This window comes from Calypte anna, chromosome 1 (assembly GCF_003957555.1).
Source record: "Calypte anna isolate BGI_N300 chromosome 1, bCalAnn1_v1.p, whole genome shotgun sequence".
Taxonomy (NCBI): Eukaryota; Metazoa; Chordata; class Aves; order Apodiformes; family Trochilidae; genus Calypte; species Calypte anna.
Window position 1 is genome coordinate 36,960,545 of NC_044244.1, and position 27,212 is coordinate 36,987,756.

At 34.6% G+C, this 27,212-nt stretch overlaps 1 protein-coding gene across 5 annotated transcripts in view; it reads right to left on the reverse strand.

The window, feature by feature from the left end:
* Window positions 1–27,212, reverse strand: part of CCDC91 (coiled-coil domain containing 91) — a 113,062-nt gene that overhangs the window by 25,505 nt on the left and 60,345 nt on the right. For all 5 annotated transcript variants that reach the window (XM_030469375.1, XM_030469374.1, XM_030469376.1 and 2 more), the window contains exons 8-12: window positions 24,832–24,939; window positions 10,993–11,085; window positions 10,707–10,775; window positions 8,871–9,047; window positions 1,234–1,347 (exon numbers count right to left, since the gene is read on the reverse strand). In XM_030469375.1, the coding sequence (XP_030325235.1) occupies window positions 1,234–1,347; window positions 8,871–9,047; window positions 10,707–10,775; window positions 10,993–11,085; window positions 24,832–24,939 (561 nt within the window). The remainder of the gene's footprint in view (window positions 1–1,233; window positions 1,348–8,870; window positions 9,048–10,706; window positions 10,776–10,992; window positions 11,086–24,831; window positions 24,940–27,212) is intronic.

Consider the following 27,212-nt stretch of genomic DNA (forward strand, 5'->3'; position numbering starts at 1 on the left):
ACTGTCAATACCAAAAAATGTGGTCTAGCTACACACAGTAAGAGAACTGCATTAGAGGGATTAGATGGAAGATAACATGCACTGCTGGTCCTATTGACCAATTTATTTTATGATACAAACTATTTTAATAGAAGTCTTTTTCACTTTCCCCACAGCTCAGGCTTCGTAAATGACCAACTTCAGGTATAAAGAAGCCCAAACATCCCCATGGATCCCATTTTCCCTGGATATTTATTTCAACAGACATTTCAAATGATATTTATGCCAACAAGATCCATAGTGCTAAATGTGTGTATGTTCCGCATACTCAGCATAATGGAAGAGAGCTCACTGAATGTTCATCTTTAGTAGTAGAGTGAAACTTCTGAAGTTAAATACCATTTCTGATTATATTATTCTGTCAACAAAAATAGAGAATAGATGTGGCAAAAGATAATATTCCTACTTCTTTCTAAGGACAATGCTACCAAGTAGATATAAATTTAGTGATTTAGTTTATTGAGAATACTAAAATAACTGAATTTGACCTTGGGCTGCTACTGTCATATGAAAGGTTTTTAAATTATTTTCATCTTGTTTTTATAGTGTCTCAAAAAGAAGTATGTTAATTTTTTTCTCTTCTTACTGAAAGCAAATAAAACTGTTTTGTAAGCTGTATTTTACTGTTTTTACACAAGCATGAAACTGCAAGCATAGAGCATTAACAGAGTACCTGCAACCAAGTTTCTGAATACTACATTTCATACAAGACCAGTGCATTGGCTATAAATCAGGCTAAACAGAATACCAATACATTTTCAGGTTTCATTTAATATGGGTTGAGAGGAAAAGTTAGTGATCTTTTTGTGCATGGGAATTGCCCAAGAAGGTTCATTTTAGAACAGAAAATAGTATCTCTTATTGATACTGAATGCTTTCAATAAAGTGACCTCATATCACAATTTGAATTTGACAGACTGCATTTTTGCCCCATCTTTAAGCTAGTGTAATAAGAAATACTGCAGATTTCAACTGATGTTTTGATTTCTGCTTTTCAGCTTGTGATGAACTTAGCATTCTATAAATATACGTGAAGAAAGGTATTATAGCAACAAATTGTTTGAAAAAAGGAGTGGCAATTTGAAGACAGACCTCTTGATTCTGTTTTTTTGGGCATCTTAGAACAGGTTTCAGGATTAACAGACCACCAATTTTTCACTGCATGAAATGAAACCCATTTGGCTGGTAACTCACCCTTTTCTGCTCTTTAATGTACTCCATCAGTTCCTCTGTTGTCCTTTTCACTGCCTCTTCGATTGCCTTTTCACTTCGTTTTTGCTCCTCTATTAATGCTTCTTTGACAATTTCCTTTTAAAAGGAAAATATGAAAATGTAAGCATTAAAAATATTTCACAAATATAATATAGGTCAACCCTTTCCTTCCTACTAAAATTTTATCATGACCACGCTCCTTTCTCAATTATAGTTTCCCTAAACGTATGCAATGCCTTGAAAAAAATACATAAAATCAGTACTTTAATCACTTTAAATCACTTTAAAACTTTAATCACTAAATAGCCTAAAAGCAAAATAATCCCTTTAAGACTGTGTTAATGGATACATTATGTTCCTTGAGAGCTGAAGAAAGGGAGACAATAGAGGTATTACATTCCAACAGAAGTAACAATGTACTAGTTGCTACTAGTAGAAAGAAGAGAAGGGAGAGAAGGGAGAGAAGGGAGAGAAGGGAGAGAAGGGAGAGAAGGGAGAGAAGGGAGAGAAGGGAGAGAAGGGAGAGAAGGGAGAGAAGGGAGAGAAGGGAGAGAAGGGAGAGAAGGGAGAGAAGGGAGAGAAGGGAGAGAAGGGAGAGAAGGGAGAGAGGAGAGAGGAGAGGAGAGGAGAGGAGGGGAGAGGAGGGGAGAAGAGATGGGAGAAGGGAGAGGAGAGAGGGGAGAAGAGAAGGGAGAGGGGAGAGGGGAAAGAAGGGAGAGGGAAGAGAAGGGAGAGGGGAGAGGATTTTCCAAATAAATACACTTTTATTACTTCATATTATGAAATTAATATAGGATACATAATGAAACAAAACCTGAAAACTCACTATTTCAGATCTATATTAACTATACTTATAATCTGAAAATTGTACCAACAATCACAGTCTGCCATGACAATGGTAACTGAACAGACAGATCATGTACCCATCAGACTGGACAATCTCACATGACTGCAGAGAAAGACTCTTTAGCAGGCATCATCCCCAAACCCAACTTCTGTATTTACCAGACTCCTGGAGTGCTCCTCCAAAGTGATCCTTTTTTTGTGTGTGATAGAATTTCACCAACCAGACTATAAGATGAACAGTAGGGTTCAATTTTTCTGTGACTTGAATGTTCTCAAGGGAGTTTAAACATTATCCTTCTTGCTAAATCCGCTATAAGAAAACACACAGCTTTCTTCCCAAGCTCATGTCTTGAAAAACAGACACTACAGCCACTAATACTGAAACAATACTGAAATACTGAAACTGGGTGATGTAGTTTGCACTGTCCCCTATGTGCAACTCACAATAGGCAAACACAGATGACAGTGGAACAATGACAAATCATGCGAGGCTTTTAAATGACAGCTTTGCTGCAGTATCAATGAACTGAGAAGAAACCTCTTATCTTTCCCATCCAGTTTTGAGAACACTTCAAAGAGCAAAGATCATGCAACACTGAGTGCCCCAACCAACTCAGTCATTATTTTTGCTCTGTCCTTCAGATGAATCAGTGACACAAGTTTTTAATTCTGTGAAAAGAATCTTCACTCCTCCTCCTGCATGACCTGAAGTGTGCTCTAAGTTCTCAAAGTCACTGCCTGTCTTCACTCTACTTCTGGCAGTCATTATGGTAAATTATCAACTGATGCAAAGATTATTTGAATTCTGATCTTACCTATTACTACTGTTTAACAAAAAGTCTTAGCTGTATGTAAATCCTGTCAGTGTATATGCTCACTTTTCCTTCACCTCTTCTTATGTGCTTTATTGATATGCTACATCTACCTTTAGATTTTATCCTTTCTTAGATTTTGGTGTCAAAGTTAAAAATCTTCAGCTTAAAAAGGGCAATTCGCATTATTTGAACTCAGTGTTATTTTGATAGATTCAAGAAAGTTGGAAAGCCCAGTTTCTCATAAGAACCTGAGGAAGAGAACTCTACAAATTATACTTGCAGTGCAACTCTTCCTTCTGCCTTTCGTTTCTTTTTAAAAATATATCTGATCAGAGGCTGGAGGACTACATTACAGTCACAAACTTAGCTTCTTTACAGGACTTTCTATATATGTGCTTGACATAAATTAGCAAATTAGAATACCTAATAAAAAAATAAAGTTATTCAAGTCCTCAACTGAAAAATCATATTCAACTATATATTAGGAACCACAGCTATGCAATCACAATATATATATATCTGCAGGAAGACAAAACCAAACAATAACAGTGAAGTGCATATACCAGAGAATTCCAGTCAGCATTTATAAGAGAAAAAAGCAAGCCTTATGATGGCTTGCAATTTTAAAGGAAAATTTTTTTGTTTCCACACAAGGATCAGGTGGCAGTACTAAATTTTATCTAGGAAATTAAACCACAAACTGCAATGTTAGTGGTTTTTCAGAAAATAGTAACCCTCAAATTATAATGTCTGTGGTTATAAACTACTACAAACTACTTCTGAAGTCAGACATGGTCAAAGTCAGCAGTGGTCTACTCCTTTTCAAGACTTTGCAAGCATTTTAAAAATAAACTGATCTAATGACAAGGATCTCCTTCCACTCATAGCTACTAAGTTGTGTGTTTCCTCACACACTCAACATTATACAATTTTTTTTTATTTTTTTTTTTTTAAATGAAAAGATCTTCTCTGTCTTTACATAATCACAATTGTTTCAATAAATACTGGGCAAGAAGATTTTTCCACAAAAATGTGGAAAAGTAAGAAGAAAGTGAAACAGGAAATACGCTCTTGAGAGTAAGTGAACACTCCCATTGAATGTTGAATAACACAGTAAAGGCACTGGGAGCTGGAGATACTCTTTGAAGTGCAAATTATTGTCCAGCACATTACATGACACCATATTATCAAAAGCCTAATGGGTAAGAAGACGATGTTGAGGAAAAAAACAAACAAGTTCTTGCAGGAAATATAAAAATATTAAACATGAACAGCAATATTTTTCTCCCAAAGATTAACACTCTCCTAGCAAATTAAAATCCTACAAAGTCTAAGGAAGTTATTCCTGGAATTGCGATAACAAATATGCCATTTTCCTGAGTACTTCAGAATAAATGCTTTATTGTAGCACTCAAGGCAGGCATGGAAGAAAAAGTGAGTCAGGCTTCCAAATTCAATGAGGCAAGTGGCAATCTTCCACAGAAAGCATAAAGCAATGATCTAAAATCAAAGTTCCCAATCCTGCTGAAGAAGCATAGCATCATAGAGTAACACAGGAAACAACTGCCAAGCAGCTACGACGTGGTATCTTGGCTCTCCACCATACAGGGATTCCCAAACGAGCCCATCCTCTGCCTTGTCATAATTATCAGGCTGTCTGTTGCATCACACAGAAACAAGATGCAAGTTCTGGAACTTAGAGTAGGTATGGGTAATTGGAAAATAGCTTCATCTTAAAACCAGTATGATGATTTCATAAGAAAGTTGTAGGGAATATTGTAATACCATGATTTCAATACAGATTCTTGTACCGCCATCATGGGAACAGCAGCTGAATGAATATTAAATATAAGAAGTTCAGGAGAAAGTGTGTGTATGAGATGAACAGACAGGATAGAAAGTGATTACAGGAGCTCAAATGAGAAAAATTCTGCAAGGAAAACTTTGAAAATTACAGTGCGCAACAGATGAAGAAAATAAAAGACAGACAAAAAGATTCATAATATGAAATTCATTCACAGATTTCAAAATCAAGAAAGGGGTACTACACACAGTATCTATTTTTTAAGGTAAGGAAACTTGGTTCCATCATATTGACACTTAAAGAAGATATGCTGGGCAATCTATCTGCAAAAGTAGTCTTACTGGACAATAAAAAGGTAAGGACAAAAGTCCAAACCCTGTGTATTTTCTATCCTATTGTCCTCTAAAATACTATACACTTACTGATTTGATGCACAAGAAAAAAAAAAGTGTCTTTTATAGATTATAGGGCTAAGAAAGGACCATTAATAAACAACTAAGAAATCTCACTGATAGCTCGAGTGGTAATAACTGTTCAGATAAATAATTTTATTTCTTACTTCTTCCAGCTTTCTGAAATACAGGGCAACAAGGGAAAATATTTAGACAATAATAATTTTTGAAACAAGTTTCACAATTTAGTTAAGCAATAGTAGAAAAGAAACAAAAGAACACAGACAGTTTTTAAGTACAAAGCCAATGTCTTCATGTTTTCACTTATGTATATTGTGTTCACTTACATGTGACTGGGTGTGGAAATCCTCAAGACATTCAAGACAAAATTGATTCAGGCATGCCAAAACTATAAACAAGAGCACTCCTTCAAGCAGATTAGCATAAATACCAAAAAAGACTCAATAACGTGGCAAGTAAGTCATCATTCATTTTTTTGAGATTAAGCACTATGTGTTCTAGACATTTTGCTTTTGTTTTCCAAAAAACGGCATATACTGCTATCCATAAACTCAGGGAAAACCATGAAAAATCCTTTAAAACCCATACAGAACATAAGAATCTATTTCTTCCCAACTATTTAAAAGCTTGCCAGTAAAACTACATGAATAAATTCCAAGTTGATTAATTAAACATATATTGTTTTGCAAAGAACATCACGATTTGAACCTTCAGGAGTGTGAATGCATTCAATTGTCTTGATGGCTTAGAGATGTATGCAGCAAAGACTACTGGTAAGTCATCTTTTTCTTTTTCCATAAGCCTTTTAACTTTTCTTGTAAAAATATTTGTTCCTTGTATATCACTGTATACCTCAGTGTGGCTTGGATGAATGAAACATTGCAGCCTCAGTTTTCCTGAAATACTTTCCCATTGGTATGATCAGTTTGCCTTAGTGCTTTTGCTCATGTCCAAGAGGAAGCAGAGTTTATGTTAGTTCTCCTAATAAATGAAAGGTACCTTCTCCTCTCCCTCCTTCTCTCCCCCCCCCCCCTTAATTACTTGCAGCTTTCAGAACACTTGAGCATTTAACCTATCTGATCTGTGGCAACAATAAACTCAGGCTCTTTTTCCCTCAAGAATTAGGGTAAACTACAGTAGACTTAGACAGTATTTTAAGTCTAAGCCTTCTGGAAGTGACAAAGGTGATTCTTGTCTTCATCTGCTTTAAGAGAGTTATTAATTTCAAGCTATGACATGCACCAAAACTAACTCTGCAGCTGCCAGCTTTCATTTTACTTTTAATGATTTTTGCTTAAAACAAAAAGCTGGGGTACACAAAATCTCCTCAGCTTCTTTTGCTACTTCTATCCCTCACTGATTTCACCTCATTTATATAACTATTTACTTTTGTAAAATGGCAATAACAACCATGCACAGAGCTCTGCACATGATGGCATTGTAATGATGGTAGCTACTGCTATAGCTCTTCACCATTGCCCACTTATTTTAAATACAACACATCATCTTTCTATTTTGACCCAAACTGAATGGATCTTATTATTCTGATCCCCAAAGGTTTTGGATTTTAGGTTTTCAAAGACTGAAAACAATCAGAAAGAAGACAATGGAGAGTGGTGTCCATTGTTTTTTCACTGAAGTTTATAGTTATACCCTAGTAGCTTCACCACAATTTTTAATTCTGGCTAAAAAGCTTCTGCATTAGCCACATTACCTGTTACATAGTTTCTCCGTATACAGAGGGCAACCGCTTCTTTATTAAAACAAGTGTTCAAGAAAAAAACCACACATTCCAATGGCTGAATTTCCAGCATTGGAAAAACATGTAAAACCACTATACAATGTATGAAAAAAGAAAAAAAAAATACTTCTACATGGAAATCCATCCTCTGTAGTGAATTTGTACTCATTAAACAGAGAATAAAGAGTGTAACTTCAAATATGCTATGGAGATAATTTTGGAAATCCCAAGAAAAATCTGCATTTTATTTAACTGAAAATAGATTAGGTATTTGAAAAATGAGCCTGCTTTAAAAGAGAAATCAGAACGCATTATAACTGAATAAGATGATATTTTCCAGTTACTATTGAAGTTGTCAGAGATATTAAGTATTAAAAAAGATGTATTTAACTAATGCCACATGGGTACATCAAGAGCAATGAATCCATGGGAAAGTTCATCATAACACTCTCCAGTATCTCACTGATACATTAAGTGCACCACTAGATCCTCAAATATTACCAACTTCACAACTAGCAGCCTGAGCTGAAAAACCTGATTATCTTCCTCAGAAAAGCACTGACATATCGGTATATTTAAAACTATGCCTAAAAAAATACATCCATCAATATTAAATTATTTCTGATATCACCCCATTCTGTTACAACTTCAAAGGCAGTGTCATCAAGAAACTCTGGAAGAGCACTGCTGGGAAGGGTAAACCTACCTTGAGTCAATACACCAACTTAATCTGCTGCTCTTCCTGGGACATTTTACATGCTCCCCAAATCCATATATGTAGAACCCTTGCCAACCTGATACATCCAGCTTCAGGACTTTGCTAAAAATGTTCAGGACTCATCAAAAGTCTCCTCAAACTTCATGACTGTAGTTGCCCTCCTATTCATCTCTCCATGTTCCACAGGCTGTAAGATTACTTCTTCTTTACTGTAGTAAACAACTATTTATTGCCCTCCCTTCTACTAACAAATCTTCTATACCACTGGTATCAATTCTCATTCTGCTAGTCTAAATGATTTGTATCTAATTAAACCCCAAGCAATTGTTCTCAATTTGAATTTAGGTTTGAAGTCAACCACTTATCTTTGTGCTGTAAAGAAGAGTGTGAATGCTTGAAAGGTTATAATTATGGACAAACATGATAGAGACAAACATCTTACCACTGGATACCTTTAAATTCAAAAGAAATAAAATACTTACAAAATAAAATAATTATGTTTATTCTAGAAATGTAAGCAAGCCAGACTATAATAATGGTTTAGCATGAAAAACTATCTTTTTGTGTAATTGATTAGGTATGTGTTTATAATTCTGTTTAATGCAGGAAGAGGAATGCTGTCTGTTTCCAAAGAGCTGATTTTTAAACTTCTCTGATACACTTTCTTTCTTCTATTTTAATTCAAATTCTCAAGCTCTTTTGATTTGTTGTTGCTATTCAGGACACTGAAAAAAGCAATACCAAATTACAGCAACCAAATTAAACTTACCTTGTTTAAATGTCTTAAGACTGTAACATTCAAGTATGTCACCAAGAAATAATTAAATTACAGGCTGTTACCCCAGATATTTCCAGCATCAAAGACTATAAATTCAACATTTGGAAAAGTAATTTAGCTGCTATTATAGGATATTTAATTTTTAATTCCTACAATTGTTAAAAGCAATGCTGGAAATGTCCCTCTCAATTTGGCTTGTGACATACAATTATCCTTAGAGAACCATCTCTCTAAGAAAGTACCTCTAGAAACATTTCCTGTTCATTAATGGCTTAGTTTCCAGTTTTCATAAACGTCTCTTTTTTTTGTATCTATTCCATTTTTTAGTCTTAGAAAATAATTTTTTTACTAAGAGAAATCATGGAATTCCAAAGTAAGAAACATCTTTTCTTTTTCATAGCTATAGAAGAGAAAAAGTCAGTGAAACTGTGTACAGCATAAATGCCATTCAAAAGAAAAATGAAATACAGAAAAGAGGTCCATGGAAGGGTAAAATATATTAACCTGATTATATTTTCTTTGCTCTTGCATGGCTTCCCAAACAGCCTGGGCAATCCTCTCTTTATGTTTGTCACATTCTGCTTCCCACATTTTTCTTTCTTCTGCATGAATCTTCTCCATATTTCTTCTCTCCTCCTCTACGGCTTTCAGAACAGCTTCCTGTACTACTTCTTTTTCAGCCTTTGAAAGAAATCAAGCACAGATAAATGACAAAAATACCCCCAATTTGTGCCTAAATAATATATATATATAAAATAGTATTTCTAATGAGATGTGTGACATGAATATTATCACTTTTGAAATTTGCACTTAGATTTATCTTAAGGTGCTATCAAGTAGGTACTGCCACTGTATGATGACTCTGAAATTACAGAAAGTTCCAAGCAAGGATCTTAAATTTCCATCATTGAAAACACAATATTTATTAACTAGGTTTTTTTTATGCCAACAAAACCCCCCATGTAATAGAAGCAATGTAAGAATAGATACAACATGTGCCTCCCAACTCTGCTTGATATTCTCATAGATGAGATATTCCAGCTTATCTGCAAGCATCTGAAATCCCAAATAGCCTGAGAGCTTTCTGTGACAAAGTAGCCAACACATTCCCTCTCAAAGCTCCTCAACTATGCATTGAACAAAAAGGGCTGTTCCATCTATTTATTTTTTTAATATTTATATTCAACCACTACAAGAAATCATCAGAAGACACACACTGTATTTAACAGGACAGCTCTACACATACTGAGCCATGCAAATATATTTTTCAGCAAGACAATTCTTGTATAATACCTACAAATAGATAATGAAGGCCAAAGGTCAAAGAAACAAACTGGCTGACAAAACAGACTCACAGCCCCCTCCGTTTTATTAAGCTTACAGGTTATTCCACTGTCTTTTGTTGTTGATTATGGAATTAGTCAAATGAAATTATAAATGGAAAAAAATACTGGGTTCCTCAAATACCTCCACTTATAAATAAAGCTTTTTCTTGCAATTCACTGGGACTTTTTAAAATGTTTCATTAAGATGTTTTGTTATAAACACATATTCCCTATGTTTCAACTATGTAACAGTTTCCTACTGAAACAGAACAGACCTACTGAATGTTATTCAGAAAGGTGGTCAGTTGGTGTGCATATACTACATATGAAGACATAAGTGAAACTATAATATAGCCTACCCATATATAATGGCATATAATATAGCTGTGCTGTTACATATATCAGTAGTTTTCCCAGATCATTACATGCAACTGAAATTTTCTACTGAGTTTGTATCAGTATTAGAAATTAAAGATAGCTTAATATTTATAAAATTACTGTCCCAGCCCACTTAATAATGAAATAGACTGAAGAAATCTTATTATTAAAAATGAACACTCACTTTTAGTCAAACATTAACTTAAATAATTGAAAACTCATTAGATCATCCAATGTTTAATACTATTCATTAAACAGTTCTTTACTCATTGAAGATGACCATATTTAACAAAAGTTAAATAAAACACATTGCTAATTATCTTATTAAGATCATCAGATAACCCTGCTACCTAGCTTTTCAAATCAACATGCACTGATGTTGTTAAATGAAAGACCTTGAAACCAGTACCACCAATTCTGAGGCCATCTGAGAGAGATACTACATAGACTATCTGTATTGACGTATAGGATAGAGCAGATATGCTTATGATTTATAGAGTTTGCTTCTTTTAAACACACAGGAGACACAGAGATATACAAATTTACTTATGAAATGAATGAGTGAGTTGCTGAACTTGGCATTTGTAACATTACACATGGAATTCACTTTGCATGTCTACTACTTAAAAAGAGATACCTTTGCAGCAGCGGCCAAAGCCTCCTTACTTCTTTGTCTTTCTTCATCCAAACATTTTTCAAGTACTTCCTGTAAATGTTATGAAAAAATAAACTGCCATACACAATAGGGGAGTGGTAAAATAATTTCAGAAAGTCACAGTGCTTGAGAAAGCTCAGTCTTCCTGTCAATGATTGTGACAGGATCATTCCCTCGTTCCCAATGAACTCCATAGGCAGATCAGAACAACTTCCTCCCCCCCCCCCCCCCCCCCCCCCCCCCTTTTTTTTTTTCCTAAAAGCAATACCTTGTGTTTTTGTGACTGCTGCATCAAAGCTTCTTCTACCTTTTCTGATAACACTTCCTTCTCTGCTTCCAAAATGTCAAGAAGGCGCTGATGCTATTGGGGAAAAAACATTCATGTTACTGGAGCCACACTCTGCTAGGAAACCAAAGAGAACTCATTCAAGACACTTGGGTTTTTCAGTTGCCTCCAAAATTATTTAAAATACAGATTCAGTTAAATGACATATAGAGCACTTCTTTGATTTCATGACAGCAAAAAAGCATTACAACAATAAATGTTTAGCTTCCTGATGAATATTTTCTGTCAGTCTGAAGAGTGTTAAAAAGAATTTGAAAAAAAATAGCACTATTTAAAAGAAACATTTACAAAATTTATAAAAATGGTCTAATTAACACCACATTTCATTTAAAGAGCTGCAAAATTTAAATTAGCTTGTACTACCTTTTACTAATAAGTACAAAGGACAGAAGAAAAATATATTTTTTTCAATCATTTTTGATACCATGTTGAAAGCCAGGAAATGACAGCAAAAGAGACTGCTTTTTTTCCTAATTTTCTTGTAAGCCAGAACATTTTTTCAGGGAAAAAAAAAGAAGACTGAAATAAAGTGACCAAGTAGTCTATATGTATTTGTACAACCTGACAATGTCCTTAATCATAACCCATTTATCTGTTTTTCACTATACCAAGTTAAGCATTTCAAAGATGTGGACTTTATCTGTAAGAACTAAGCTGATTTAAAAAAAAAAAAATACATTACTGGAAATTATTGATGTCAAGTATTTGTCATGAAATAATTGCTAGAAAATCAGTACATTTTCTGACAAGGTGTTTAAGAGATTATATATTATAACCTGAAAGTATAGTATCAATTCATCATAATATTTACAACATCAGCAAAAGTAAAGCATTACGGTAGAGTTTTATATTAATAAAAATGTATGTAACAAACATAAAATTATTTCATTAACGCTTATGCAGGCAAATACCCCTTTCACCAGCATTTCTGAGAAGCAGTAATTTCTGTTACATGCATTTTATTATGTTTCAATTATAAGTGTCTCTAATGGCAGCTAGAACTACATTACCAAACTGCATTACTATGTTCTGAAAAATATTTTTTTTATTTGAAGAACAGAATAGAAAGCTTCTAGACTGCTTTATAAAATAAAACACCTATCTGCCCTTCCAGGATAAACATGTAAAGAGCATTTCCTTGTGAATTTACTTAAAATAGGTCAGGATGGAGCAGACATATTCTAATGGAAAACACCTGTGGAAGGAGTGGTGAAATTCACATCATAGCTATACTTAATGACATAAAACTAACTTTTTTGTGGACCCAGTATTTTCAGACATTACTTTTAACTATCAGGGCAATTACAGAAATTATTTTTTTCCAGTAACTCTAAGATGAAACAATAAAAGCAATTTTGATACTTAAAAGACCTTCATGTCTCTTCACTTGATTGACTGGACAGACTACAGATCCGTTATTTCACTTTCATTTGAAATGACACAATGGAAGATAAACATATAAAAGTATCAGACATATGCCACAAATCCAAGCTTGCTAATGATAACTGAAAGACTGCAACTTTATTTGCTTCATTTCGGAATCAGCAAGGGACTTTGTAAGGAGAGACTGTTAGAGAAAAATCACCTTTGTCTTTAAAACAACTACAATAGAAGCTACCAGATATATTTTATACAAATTCTCAATGGGATGACAATTTTCAGCCCTTAAATTTCAGGGCAGTTTTAGAAAGTTTATTTTACATTTATGTACAAGACAACATTCAAGCCCATCCTGTAAGTCCTGAAACAACACAGACATTTGCATAAAACCAATACAGAACATATATACATGGTAGAGACAACTAATGTCTCTTTTCCATGCAGATGAAATACTTCCATGACTGCAGACTTCCCCATGACCCCACTGTCACTGCACAAGTTTATTTTTCATAAATGCATGGTAGACCTAGAATCCTGAAAAATACAGCTATCAGGACCAACTTTTCATTATATGGAAGCCTAAAAAGTTCTGATTTTTAATACTTCTCTGAGTAAAAATGCACCTCCATCCCTGCAAAGAGTGAATGACTACATCCAGAGATCGACTCTTTGTACAAAACAACAGAATGTTAATGCAGTTGGTTATTATAGTAATAATGAAGTATAACAACACCTGGACATATTAGCTCCACAGAGATACAGCATACCAAAACAAATGGAAATACAGATAGCAATAAAAAATTGAGTATTTTTTTCTTCCTCTGTAAGCAGAGAAAGATACAACCTTTGCTTGCCACTTTAACAAAAACTGTTGCCTAAAGAGTGAACAACTGCCACTAAAATGAAGGTTGCTGTGACTGACATTTGTAGCATGATCACTAATTTATCATACGAACTTCTATTTACTTGGCAGATTAAAAAAAGCTATTTGGTAGATTAGGAAATCTATATGGTAATACATATTGAGTTTTAGGTAATTCGCGGAAAGTCAGTGAGAACTGTATTCAGAATTCTATCTGTTTATAAAAACACACTAGTTCCCATTTCTCAGGCTACTAGAGAGGACAATTTGTAAGCACACTTAGAATGCTTTCAAAATAAGAGCGAATGACTTCTGGCATATTTCATTGCATCTTCTTTTACATTACTTAGTATCCTCACTTTTCATGGAAATGTAAAGTGTATAATTTCAAGACTGTAAACTGTATTGGAACAAAGCAATCAGATGCCTCTGATTACCGAGAAGTGGGTGTGAGCCGGTATCAAGTCCACCTGTGCCCAATTAGGGCAGGCCCCCTATTGAGCATGTGCAAGACCAGGGGGCCAGTAAAAGGTGAAACTCACGGCAACAGACTAGCTCACTCTCAAGCACTGTATTACCTTTATTGCGCCACTAGCGCTCATCGCCTCTAACGTGAGGCTCTCGTGGCGCAGCTGGTTAAGACCCAGTACTGCAATGCCGAAAGCCCTGGGTTCGAGACTCCACAGAGAGTAATACAGTAATATAGTGCTTGGGAGTGAGCTAGTCTGTGGCTGTGAGTTTCACCTTTTACTGAACCCCTGGTCTTGCACATGCTCAATAGGGGGCCTGCCCTAACTGGGCACAGGTGGATTTGATACGGGCTCACACCCACTTCTCGGTAATCAGAGGCGTCTGATTGCTTTGTTCCACTACAGTAAACCTTGGCATCTCCTTTCCTATTATAATGTAAATGTTTATTCATGTGGATTAATCCTTCCCTAAATGGTAACCTTCATATCTGCACTTTGAAGAATTCATACATCATCACAAATGTTGCAACAGCTGTCCATACAACCCAGGAAAGAAAATTCTCTTGTATGAGTCTTAGAGAAATACCATGGAGTACTGTTTATTTGGCTTCAGAATTTCTATTTGGCCGAACTGTTTTCTTTCTCAGAGAGAAATGTACCTTAAGCTATTGAATTACCTATATTACATGCAAAGAAACAACTGGAAAGACACAAAGCTAAATAAAAAAATACATGAACTGCTTCTCCTTAAAACAGGTCTTGAGTCTAGAAAGCCCATATTGCATAGTCATAGATATAAGAAAAAGGATTAAAGTTTCCATTCTGCATGTAATTAATAAATTACTTATCAAGAGCTTTATTTAAATAAAGTAGTGTGCCACATAGTAGTTCTAGCCCTCAGATGGAACCACGGAATCTCCTTGAAAGCTGTGCTTAATGAAGCATTGTAAAGCAAGGTATTATTAATCCATTTTATAGAAAAGAATGCACCATCCTACCATCATGTTATGCCTAACACCTGAGCTGAAAATGTTGGATAGCAAATGGATAGTAAAGGTTTCTGTGCATTCCCTATTCTGAGAGAGATCAAGGAAATTTTAATTATTTCTGTATAATGACAGCATTCTGACACTATGAAAGAAAGCAGTAATGCAAACTGAATGATTAATGAACTTATAAAAAAAATTTCCAAGCTATTAGTTTAAGCGTCCCTACACAGCAAGCTTTTGTATCCCCTCTGGAACTAGCCTTTAAATTAGGGCAACTAGCTTTGTACTTCAGATCTAAAAATAATTCTCATATCTACTCATAGATATCTACTCATATACCTTATGAGAAGAAGTTATATAGAAGCCTTGGGTACACTCATTTTCTAGATGTATGCAGAATGACTTTGGAACCTGTTTCTACATGGTCATGATAAATGACAGTTCGTGCTCCCTCAATTGATCTTTCAGATTAAGTTCATAAAGGGAGTGAAAGGTTAAAAACATTAAAAGTTACTGATTTCAACACTTAAACATTTGAGAGCTTTCAAGTACCATTGTATTTTTCTTTTTTGCTAACAGGAAATAACAGGATGTTTTAGGTTCACTTACTTGGCTTGTCGATTTTTGTTCAACTATAGCAAAGATCTCTCTATACAGACTACTGCTGAAATAAAGATCATAAATGCTGAGATAAATACCTATAGCTAAGCAAAATTATCCATAATCCCCTCCCCTTCTAAACAGGAATAAAATCTATAGGAAAGACACAAGCTGAATGCATCTTATTCAGCATTTCCAATTTGCACAGGTAGGAACAACAGACACGTGTCTCTGTAAGACATTAACTGTATAAAGGAAGAACAGTGAGATAAAAGGCACCACTCTGAGCTCCCTATACACAGAATTTTGATTTCCTAGAATTGAAGAGGTCACTTTCTCCTAGAGCTTAGATTGACATCAAAGTTGGAGGCCTCCTATTATTGTACCTGTCAAGAGGATATTGCCCGTGCTTCAACAAGTAAATCTAATAAAAGCCTTCAAGAGCTTTTCAGCCTCCTCTCAGTAGGCTAATAAGTTCATCACACCTAACAGTCCTGTGAAACATAATCAAGTCTATTTCAGTTTTCCCACAGAAGTTAGGATGAACACCAACTTATGGAGCCTTATGTCTGGAAAAAAAAGGATTTAACTTGTGTAGTCTATAAGACAGTGTCCATGAAGATTCTAATTGAAAGGTAAAGTGAGGTTTTTCCTTTAATAATCAACAATCAGAAAAACAGAGAAGAGGAGCACTGAATTATCTAGCTGTTATTGAACAAATATACCTTCCTGACACTATGGAATTAAGTGCAAAAATGGAAATCAATGAAAAGCTATGGCTCTAGATAATCTTATCTTTCTTCTTTTTAATCTTTCTTCTTTTTAAAAAAAGGGAAAAAGAGTCATGAACTGGAAATATGGTAGATGAAGCCAGGCTAAATCTCAGTGAAAATTCCACTTCAGTGCAACAAAAAAGGTTTCAGCCAGTGTAAGCAGGCTTCACATTGTGAATGTTATCTCTAAGGCACAGTCGGTAAGACACAATGCACAGATAACTTACCCAGATGTAAAAATGCTTAGCTTAGGAACAACAAATAGTATAGGTCTTGAATGCATCACTTTGCTTAAATTGATTTATATAACTCAGCACCCTTACCTAGCACCCTTTCTGTCACACTTAGCTTTTTGCTATACTTAGCTTCCTTTAATGCCGTACAGAGTCTAGGGTTAAGAGTGCAAAATTCTGATGTGTGAAAATTCTGAAGACCAAATTTTAGTGGAATATCATGGCCTAATGAGACACAAGAAACTGTTTTCCAGGAAAAGAAAAAACTCCATCTTTTAAGAAAAGCAGTGTTCCAAAGTGCAGAGAAATACTCATATTTCTACCCTCTCTGGAAAGCATCAAGAGGGGGTGAAGAAGAGTCTTCTGAAAATCAGTTTAAAACAAAAGGCATTCAAAAATAGGTTACAATGTTTTCCTCCCTGCGAGAAGTTCTCTAGGCAATGGTTCCAAATGAAAATCGTTTGATCTAGATTCAAATATAAATACAGAGATCCTGTGGTTTTTCTTGATTCCTGTAAAAAAGAAATCAAAAAAATCTTTCTTTTTTTCCTGGAATGTGAGTCACAGAAGACATTGTAAACAGATTTAATCACAATAGCAACTAGTCAGTCTTTTTTGTTATTTTTATAGATTAAATTTATTTCTGAGGAATTATGACATTTTTATAGAATCATAGAATTTTCAGGGTTGGAAGGGACCTATAAGATCATCTAGTTTCAGACTCAATGCCATGGGCAGGGACACCTCCCACTAGATCAGGTTGCTCAGAGCCCTGTCCAGCCTGGCCTTAGAATTCCAGGGATGGGGCTTCCACCACCTCTCTGGGCAACCTGTTCCAGTGTCTCACCACTCTCATGGTGAAGAACTTCTTCCTAACTTCCAATCTAAACCTACCCTCCTCTAGTTTGAATCCATTCCCCCATGTCCTATCACCACCTGACATCCTAAAAAGTCCCTCACCAGCTTTCTTGTAGCCCCCTTCAGATACTGGAAGGCTACAATGAGGTCTCCTTGGAGCCTTCTCTTCTCCAGACTGAATAACCCCAACTCTCTCATAGGAGAGGTGCTCCAGCCTCATCTATCCTCCCCATGGCCCTTCTCTGGACATACTCCAACACTTCCTCATTTTTCTATCAGGTAAGCATCTTTTGAAGGAATACATAGCATATATTATAATTCCTGGAGTGAATGAAATAATGCAGGATATGAGCTATTTTTCAGCTAAAACACTGTATTAAGTTATTTTTTAAATGTTTCTTCCTGGGCCCTGTACTGTTTCATTCAAAAGGAAATGAGTGCAGGATTTCATCCACAAATGAGGATGCAATTCTTTTGCTCTAACTATTAGGAGTCCATATTTTATTTCTGCAGATTAGTATCTTCACAATATTGAGTAAATCATCACACACAGACCACCAAATTCAGTACGAAGAAATTAATTTTGCTAGCTGTATGTAGCTATGTACAAGCAGTCAGATAATCAGAATAACCAAAGGAAACATGAATATTCTCATTATACATAGGAAAAAAAAGCCTGCAATACTTCTAGTATTGCTGCAAGAAAATAATGATAATTTACACTTTCACAGATCTTTCATCTAAGGAAAGAATTCTCAGTCACTAAAGAAATCACACTTGGAACCTTCACTGAATAGCATGATTCTGAAAAAAATTATATTAAAACATACGCATGTGTAATTAATCCTCAGTGAATGACCAATTTTTTTTTAAACAAAAATCTAGTAAATTTTTTTATCTAATGGAACGGCATTGTACTTAGTAGTTTAACAGAAAAAACCAGCAGCATACTATGACTTTATATCTCATCTCCAACATAATTTATTATTTTCTACCTTCATTACATATAGACATAGAACAATTCCTATCCCTCGAGATTTGGGAAAAAAAATACCCCCAGAAACATTTTGTAAATGGTTCAGTACTTCACTCATCAACAGGAATAATAGACCAGTGTATTAAGCTATTTAAGGAATCACCAATACAATTTTTTTTTAACCTATTTTTACAAGAAACCATCCTAGCTGACAAAGTTTTACTTTTATTCATGTCTCTCAGGAAGAAATCATCAGTAGGAAAAAAAATACAGGTCGTAGGAAACATTATCTGTATGCGAGAGGGAGATGACTTAACAAAAATACGCAGTTATAGCATCATGATTTTGTAATGTTATCAAAATATGTCCATTTCTACATCCTATTCAAAATATCCTGAGGAAAAGGGCAAATTAAGCCAATTAAACCACTCATAATAGCTTTCTGTTCCTGCAGAAAGGCTGTCTATATTTAACACCATCTTCTTTTATACTGCACCTTTTGTTCACCACTGCTAAGCTATGCCCAAGTCAAAAGACAAGATCTGGTAGTCCTGTTTTCCTACCCTGTTCTCACTATCTGTGGCATCTGAACGTTTGGCACCGCAACGTGGAAAATCTGTCTGAAGAATTCCAACATCTGTTACATATTTCCACTTCCTCAAATTATAACTTATTACTGCATGGTTGAACTGTATCTTTTTGCCAGTTTGAGGTCCTAGTGGCTAGCAAAGCAGCAAATGTTTTATAAGAGAAATCTCAGGAATCAGCAGAAAATTATTAAACCAGGAAAGTTAAAACAATGAAAATATAAAATATTAAAATAGCAGTAATAAAATCATTAAGGATATACTCCTCAAGGTTCCACTCAGCAGTATACTGACAATATGCCAAACTCTAAAATTTGAAATTTTACTGCAGAAGTGCCTCATTGCTTATGAAGTAAGAAGCTATAGAAAGTCATCTAATAATGAAAATACTTTTCTCAGAGAGTGTACATAGAAATAGAGACTACTAAAAACCTCAAAAACTTGATGTCCTAAAGACAGAGATAAGGAAGTTTAGTGAAAATATGAAGAAAAAAAAAAGTATTCAGTAGCCTTTCTGGTTTTTGTGATCTAATTCATTTCACAGACTGAATTCTCACAGAATTTTTCCACCTGTCAGGAAAAAAATCAAAGCAAATGAAATCCTAAATTATAAGCCATATAAGCAGAAAAAGGTTCAGTAATGGAATATAGCAAAAGGGAGGAAAAAAAATTCAACAACAGCTGACAGAAAAATAACCGAGGAGAAAAAACATACTGGATTACTTAGTGGATCAGTATTGATAAGAGTTGATAATACAAATTTTGAGCAAGTAAGGAAGGTTTTAAGGAAACTTAATATATAATCAAAAGGCAGAGGCAAAAATCAAACTAAAGAGCTACTTCCAAGTGGAAACTGACAAATCTAAGGAAGCAAATGTAATTTCCAAATAAGACTTCTGATTGAGACTCTGCAGCTATCCTAACTGAATTAACAGTGCTAAGAGACTGCAAAATCATCCTCTAAGTAGTCTGTGATAGTGGACAGATTCAAATGATGTTCGAAGACTCTGGTAGGGATTTACATTTTGTCAGAAAATAAATATGCCTTTTTGGATCTCAGCTATTAACTTTTACTTTGGGAGTAAATACTAAGCAAAACACCCAGCAAAGATAAAAGATAGATTAAACTTTTTCAGGAGTTAAGGAAAACCCAACCCACCAAACAACCAAAAACCGTAAAACCTTCTCAGCACAGGAGCAGGCAATTCTTGATTTTTCATTCTAATTCTCTCTCCATATGCAGAAACCACAAAGTTATTATAAAGTTAGGAATAAAGTACTCAAGCTGGCAACAGGATTCTAATAAATAGGGTTTTTTTCCCCCTTTACATAATCAGGAACTACCAGAGAACAAAAGAGTTCTGAGAAAGTCTAAATTCACTTTTGGCAGAAGAACAGCAGACCTGAAAAGACTTACTTTGATGAACTATGTTTAAGGATGAGAAGTTAGGTACAAAGTGGGTAAGATGAAAACATAATGGGAATGAATGATGGGAAGTACTTCATTTTTGAAGGAATGAAAAAAAAATTCCCAAAGCAGCAAACACCAAGATTTCTGAAAACTGAGAGGAAATGCTTACAGAAGGGGACATGATAAATACCATCAAGAATTTCCACATCTTTCACAGTTGAAATGAATGAAAAAAAAAAGTTTTGTCTGTCCATTGTATTCTTAATATTTTCAGTCTGCAAACCTTCAGGATTATTTAAGTACTCACAGTATTCTCACTGAAAAAATTTGCTAGTATCTTCTAAAAATGCAAACACTCAAAATTCTCTAATGATCTGATTTGCATACGCACTTTTTAGATCACACATTAATAGATTTTGCCATTGGTTCGGAGATATACAGAACCTCTTTTGTTTACATGAGAGGAAAATAATAAGTTCATAAAATAAGCATTATTATATAAACATGCTGCACATTATGAGTAGATATGAATACATTTCAAAACAAGATTTGAAATATAATAGATTTGAAATATATAATTATACTTCTATGCTGTGAAACTAAGCTGCTGACTGATATAAACATTTTCTCTGGCATACAAACAATCACTTGCTATACAAGACAAGTACCTTCTACGTTTCATTTTTTAAGAACTATTGGGGGACATACTGGCACTCTTCACAAAAAGTTATGCAAAACACATCAAAACACATCATCCAAACACAGGAGAAGGGAAGGTACCTATCACTTCCCAGCAGCTCATTCCTATTCCCACACCACTTTCCTGCTCATCTGCAAGCTGCTCCTGGAAGCATCACAATATTAAAAAATCCCCTGCATTTTAGCAAACGGAAATTCTATTCTGTCGTTTCAGCAAATTGTTTTCAAACCAAAGTAAACCAGTATTTTTCTAAGCGTGCCTCAAAAAAAAAAGGGCACAAAATTTCATGTGCCATCCAACAAATTTTGAACTCATGCAAACAAAAGGCAACATCATGGGCAGAGAGAAAAAAGAATTAAGAATATAGGGCTAAACCTACTTATCTTAACTGTTGTTGCATCTGCAAAGATTGGTTTTAGAGTTTCACATAAACCCATCACAAAATATACAAACAAGTAAAAGTGCAGAAGAAGACTAACTATGCCCTGCTTGTGTGATACTTTCCATAATGTTCTGGCTCAGGAATAGTAGCAGCTCCTTTGTCTTCTTCAATAATGGGAAAAATTCATCATAACATACTCTGTAAAAATGAAAACTGCAGGACAGTTAAGGCCTCCTCAAGGCCTCCTCCTGTTAAGACACAGCCTGAAGGCTTCACTGAGTCAAAGGCCAGCCCATGAAAGGAATATGCCTGCAAGCAAACTACAGAATTAAGGACTGTTCTTCTTTATTCTTCTTTTACATGAATCAAAACAGAAAATCTTCTGACTAAAGAGAATTAAGGACCACAGTAGAATATCCCCCTTAGCTACATCTGAGCATGAAACAATACATAGAATATCCAGCTGTATCTCTTTGATTGATACTTTTTAATCAGAAAGACACAGAGCAGAAAAGAGGAATATTGTTAATACAAGCACAATACAGAGTCATAATTTACAGATGGAAATGTGTGATCTGAGCCTCAATTCATATATACTTTAATCCTTCCCCATCCAAGAATGCCCACTTCACACTGTTTAGGAGAGAGTAAAGAAGGAGACCATAAAGGTAAGGAAAGAAAAAATGCAGGATAAATAAATAAAGGAAAAATTATTTATCATAAATGCGAATTGATTTCCTGCAGGTTTTATTTTAATACAGGGGTTCCTGTTTTAAAAGGAATATAAAAATCAACTTCAGCATAGTCCATTTTTAACACCATCTATTTTGATTGAATAGTGTGCAAAACTTCTGACACATCATAATTTTTAGAAGCTGCAGTGAAAACAGGTCATCCTTATATTATCAAGCTTACAGTCCAGCAACCTCAATGAAAAAACTCCTTAGAATATGGAAGGCCTACACAGTAAATACTTTGGTACACAACAGATACTTAATAGATGCTTACTTACTCTTTCTATGGTGCATTTTATTGTCCATGCTTTTACAGTTACAGTCTCTGGGTGTTCTCTGTGCTCAGGAGAAAAACCCACTTTGATGTTTGAACAGATTACTTCTATTCAAATATTGGAAAACAGGGAAAGCTGAAACACACTCTAATCCACATAATTAAGTACAAGACAGCAGAATATTTGCAGTGATACGTGCCTCTGCTAGCTCCATCCAGCCAAGGCAATTGCTCATCTGCAAAGTCTGTCATTAAGCCACATTTCTTCATAAGTATGAAATATATGAATTTAAGAGTTTTATTAAAAAATGCTGCTCCTTTTCATTAAAAATCAAAGTATGCATAGCCTGTATACCTTTTCCATTACTCATTTATCAGAAACAATTGCTAACACTTACTAAAAAGGGCAGAACTATGTCCTAAATCTTGAAGTAATCTATTAGTTTTGGGTTTTGTTTGGGTATTTTTCTGTTGTTTTCTTCTTAAAATGCATACTTCATAAGACACACATACTGCTCTATCCCATGTGGCATCTCACTTCTAGCAATGATTAATACCTGGCTGTATTGAATCACTTTTATTAGCTTACTGTTCTATGTGCCTTTGTTTGCTGAGTATTAAAAATTCTATTCAAAAATTCGTTGATCAGCTTTTTCAGCATGTGCTTTCATACAGCTCATAAGTTAAACCACAAGATCAAAGCTGGTGCTGATTTTCAGGAGGCAATAAAAGGTAAGGATGAAACTCATGATTTTCCAACCTGTAATACACACATGGTCTTGCACTGATGTTTTCTCTGATATCCTCAAATGCTTTAAACCTACAACTGTCATGCATTGCTTTCCTAAATACTCACTACAGGACATGACTGATTACTGGCACAAAGGAGAAGAGTTCTTGCCCTGTTAATTGATGAAGGAAACCATGACCCTCGTGCCCCTGAATATGGCAAGAGAATGCCTGGTTTGCTTTTTTTAAAAGTTGATATGAGAATATATTTTCTTGAAAAAAATACCAGCAATCCTAGAGTTTGTTTTCCAGGAAGCAGTGAGCATCAATTTCTTTGAGGGAATTTCTCCTTTCAACACATTCCAGGAAAGGGGGAAGAAGACCCATAAACTCCAGCCTTGGGGACATCTGAGATTGGATACTCAAGACAAGTGACACTAATAGACTAAGAAGAGGGGTAGGTGTAGAAATACCTGGCATGTGTGGGCAGAAACTGAACAGTAACTGACACAGTCAGCTCATCTCTCAAGTGTTTCTTCCAAAAGCAATATATAGTGATTATGATTAAAACTGAGGGAGACTTGTCTAAGAGGCAGTTCAGTCTGTTAGGCAGTATATTGAATTAAACAGCAGCTGAAACTAAACTAGAAAATAGACCAGCTTGCTTTCTTTAGGATCAATGGGGGAGGCATCTTTCAGAAAGGTCACAATAGAATATGTCTCAGAATTTTACTTTGGAGACATTTCTGTAATTTTAGCAATGTTCTGAACTGCACAGTTATGGAATTAGATCTAGTCAAAGAGCAGAGTGGAAAAGAGACCTGACAGACCTGAAACAAGGTGTAGAACTGAAGACAATCTGTGTTGATGGGTTGGTGGTCCTCTCTGTAGATGATTATCATGTTGCCTATAGTGAGCCAGTATGTTGCAAAATCTCACATTTAATGATCAAAGATTACTTTTAATGTATTCAGGTCCAGTATACTCCAAAAACTAAATAAACAATTATCCTTTGCATTTTTGTAGAATTGTTGCTAACAGTACTCAAAAGGTAGCTGTTAATACTGTGAGTTGCAATTCAAACAACTTCAGGATGCTGTTAGCAAACTAGATTTATTATTTTATTTATTTTGATTCAAGAGGTGTTAGTGAAGATACCATCAAAACACAGTATCTTCACTAAGAAATCAGGTTTACACTGTTGAGATACTCATCAGTAATCAATGGGATTTCAAATCCTTGCTATCCAGTGTGCTTTCATTCAAATCATAGTAAATAAGCCCATACAAGCCATTTAAGTAATATATTTCTGAATGTTATGTAATTCCTCATAGCTATTTTTTATGTAAGATTTCTGTGAAATTAAAAGGTTTGGACAACAGATATTTGTTTTTACCATCTCAGGAGCACCAAAAAATCTGGATGAAAAATCTGTGCAAAACTCATCCAATCAAATTCTACATTTAACTATGTAAATTTAAAAATATTACATGTTTTCTCCAAGATTACAAAAAACAGCAGCTGTTAAAAGAATAAGTATTAAGTTGTTCTGAGATTTTTTCTCAGTGCTACACTCTTCTTGTATCTGTTCTAAGCAAGTTTAAAACACCTTTCATCCCAACAGATGAAGAGTCATTATTTATTCTGCATTTTCAAATATTTGTGTTTACAATTATGCTGAGGCCACAAGGTGAAAAGTAGATTATTTTCATTGGTGATCATGCATATTAACATTCTTTCAAGTAGAGAAGAGCTGAAACTCAAAGAAATATCACAAAGATTTTTGTATGTGTCCATGAATACCTGAGCATTAAGAAGTTCTTCACACTTGTGAGAATGTTTTTCAATTGCCTGTATATACTGTTTTTCAATAGCTGCTTCTTGATGTTCAACTGTAGACTGTAGCAGTGCCTGCAAAAAAGAAAGTACACAATATTCAAGATTTAACTGGGATCTTTATTGGTAGTGGCAGATCTACTAATACTTGTGTAAAATCAGAACATGGAATGCTGTTACACATGTGGAATGTGCAACTTTTAAAGTACCTTTCTATGTAATGCTACCTTGTTTTCAGACAGGACTTAATTTTTTTGATCTCAGATTTCTTATACATGGTCTGCTTAAAAGAGAGCAGCACACAGAAGATAGACAGGGAGAGTATTTCTGTTAAATATACTCAGTTTAGTGGGACCACACAAGAAGATAAGCATATGAAAGCTGCTGGAAAAAAAAAAAAAAAAAAAAAAGCCAGACATATTTCCCTGGCTGACAAAACTCCACATCCTCTCGGCACAGTGTAAGATCCCATGGGCCAAGCATGATCTTCACAACCACAAATCAAGTAAAAGCAGATGGAAATTCTGAGTAATTTAAAACATAAAAGAATGTGTGCACACACACACACACACACACACACTTGGTAAGTTCACACTCAAATGTGAAGCAGTGGAAGTCAAAGTACCAAAAAGATTCCTGTGTGTGCACACGTGTGCATTCACATGCACTTGACTCAATTCTGTAGAATTTCCAAAATTTGAACACAAAAATGCCAGAGAAATAAAAAGAAATGAAAAAATTTCAGACACATGAAAAACCAAATTGCCATTTGAGGAATTACACTCAGGTTTCCTTAAACAATTATGCCATTTTTACACAGGATTTATTTTAACATTTAAATGTTTAGCATAAACATTTTCCCTAATATTATAAAATAATTATTAAATTATAATAAAATATAATATAAATTATAATATTACAAAATAATTTTTTCACTTTCTTTGGGCTATTTATACACAAAGAAGCAAACTATTTTTAACTAGTAATCAATATAGTAAAGTAGTTGAAATTACTGTGTAAGCTAAAGCAGACATAAGTTTTATAGAAAACAGACCTTTGGCCCAAATGCAGACAAAGAAAAAAATCCCATCTTTCAAGCAATCTTTATTTCATGGAACATAACACACACATTAAGAATGATTTTCAATACTTTTAAAAACCCAAACACGCATACACACACAAAAAAACTTCTGACAATTTTTGAATTACCTTTTTTTCCCCCCACTAATTACTCAGCTATGCCAAAATCAGTATTCTTTGCTTATGCTATAGAATGGTAGTAGTTTTCAGCACAGATTCAGAAAGATTTAAAAGGTAAAAATGGTGCTTCACTTATACTTTAATAATAGTGTTAAGAGTACGTTTACTGATGTTTGCAGGGGATTTAGCTAGCCATAAGTTTACTTTCATAAAAGCCAATCTATTTCTAACTAAACTTAGTTCTTCTTTTGCCCTAAATTCAGGCAATAACAAAAACTTAACTCATACAAGTACAACCTGTGTATGAAACTTAATATGCTACATTCTGTTGTGTATAAACTAGAATTACCAGATACCACTGGGAAAAATCAAGTCTGTGCTTCAGGGTATTGGGACGTTTTTCCCTAACTATTATGACAAGAATTGTTTCATACAACAAGCAAAAAAGGGGAAGATAAAAAAAATAAAATTCAATTCTAATGTTAGGAAAAAAAGTAACAGAAAGGTCATTAAGTTGTAATGTTGTTTCTCAGATAGCTTCTTCCTCATGCCAAGGGTTGAGTCATTTTATGCACTTTACTACAAAAACTTAACTGATGATTGTTAAATTCCTAGTAAGTGATATAAAGGACTTCCAGTTTTCAAGGAAATTATTATTATTTATTGAATGGCATGTAGAGATTGTTGATTTTAAAAATTTATTTTATTACTGATTTCTTTAGAAAATACATAAAATTCCACACTCAGAAAAAAATGCCTTCCTTTCAATCCCATAATCTACTACTATAATTTAAATAGTACCCCGGAATTGTTCCTGTATTTGACTGTTCTACTGGTTGGCAGAGTAAGGAGACAGACAGAAAAATCCCCCTACGTGGCACACTACTTCATAGATAGCTTCTGTGTTGTTCTAAAAATTCTCCAGATAAAAAACTTTATTTTCTATGGAGAGATGCAGCAGATCAGCCAGTCAAACAGGCGGATAGAATAGAGATCAAGCTTTAAAATACATAATAAATTATTAATGCCAATGCCCAAACCTTTTCAAGTCACTTGAAAGAATACGAGGTGAGTCACTTAACACCCTTAAATAAAAATAACTCCTTGTTATAAAAGCAAGATTTCCCCTTTCAAGTGGAATCCTGAGA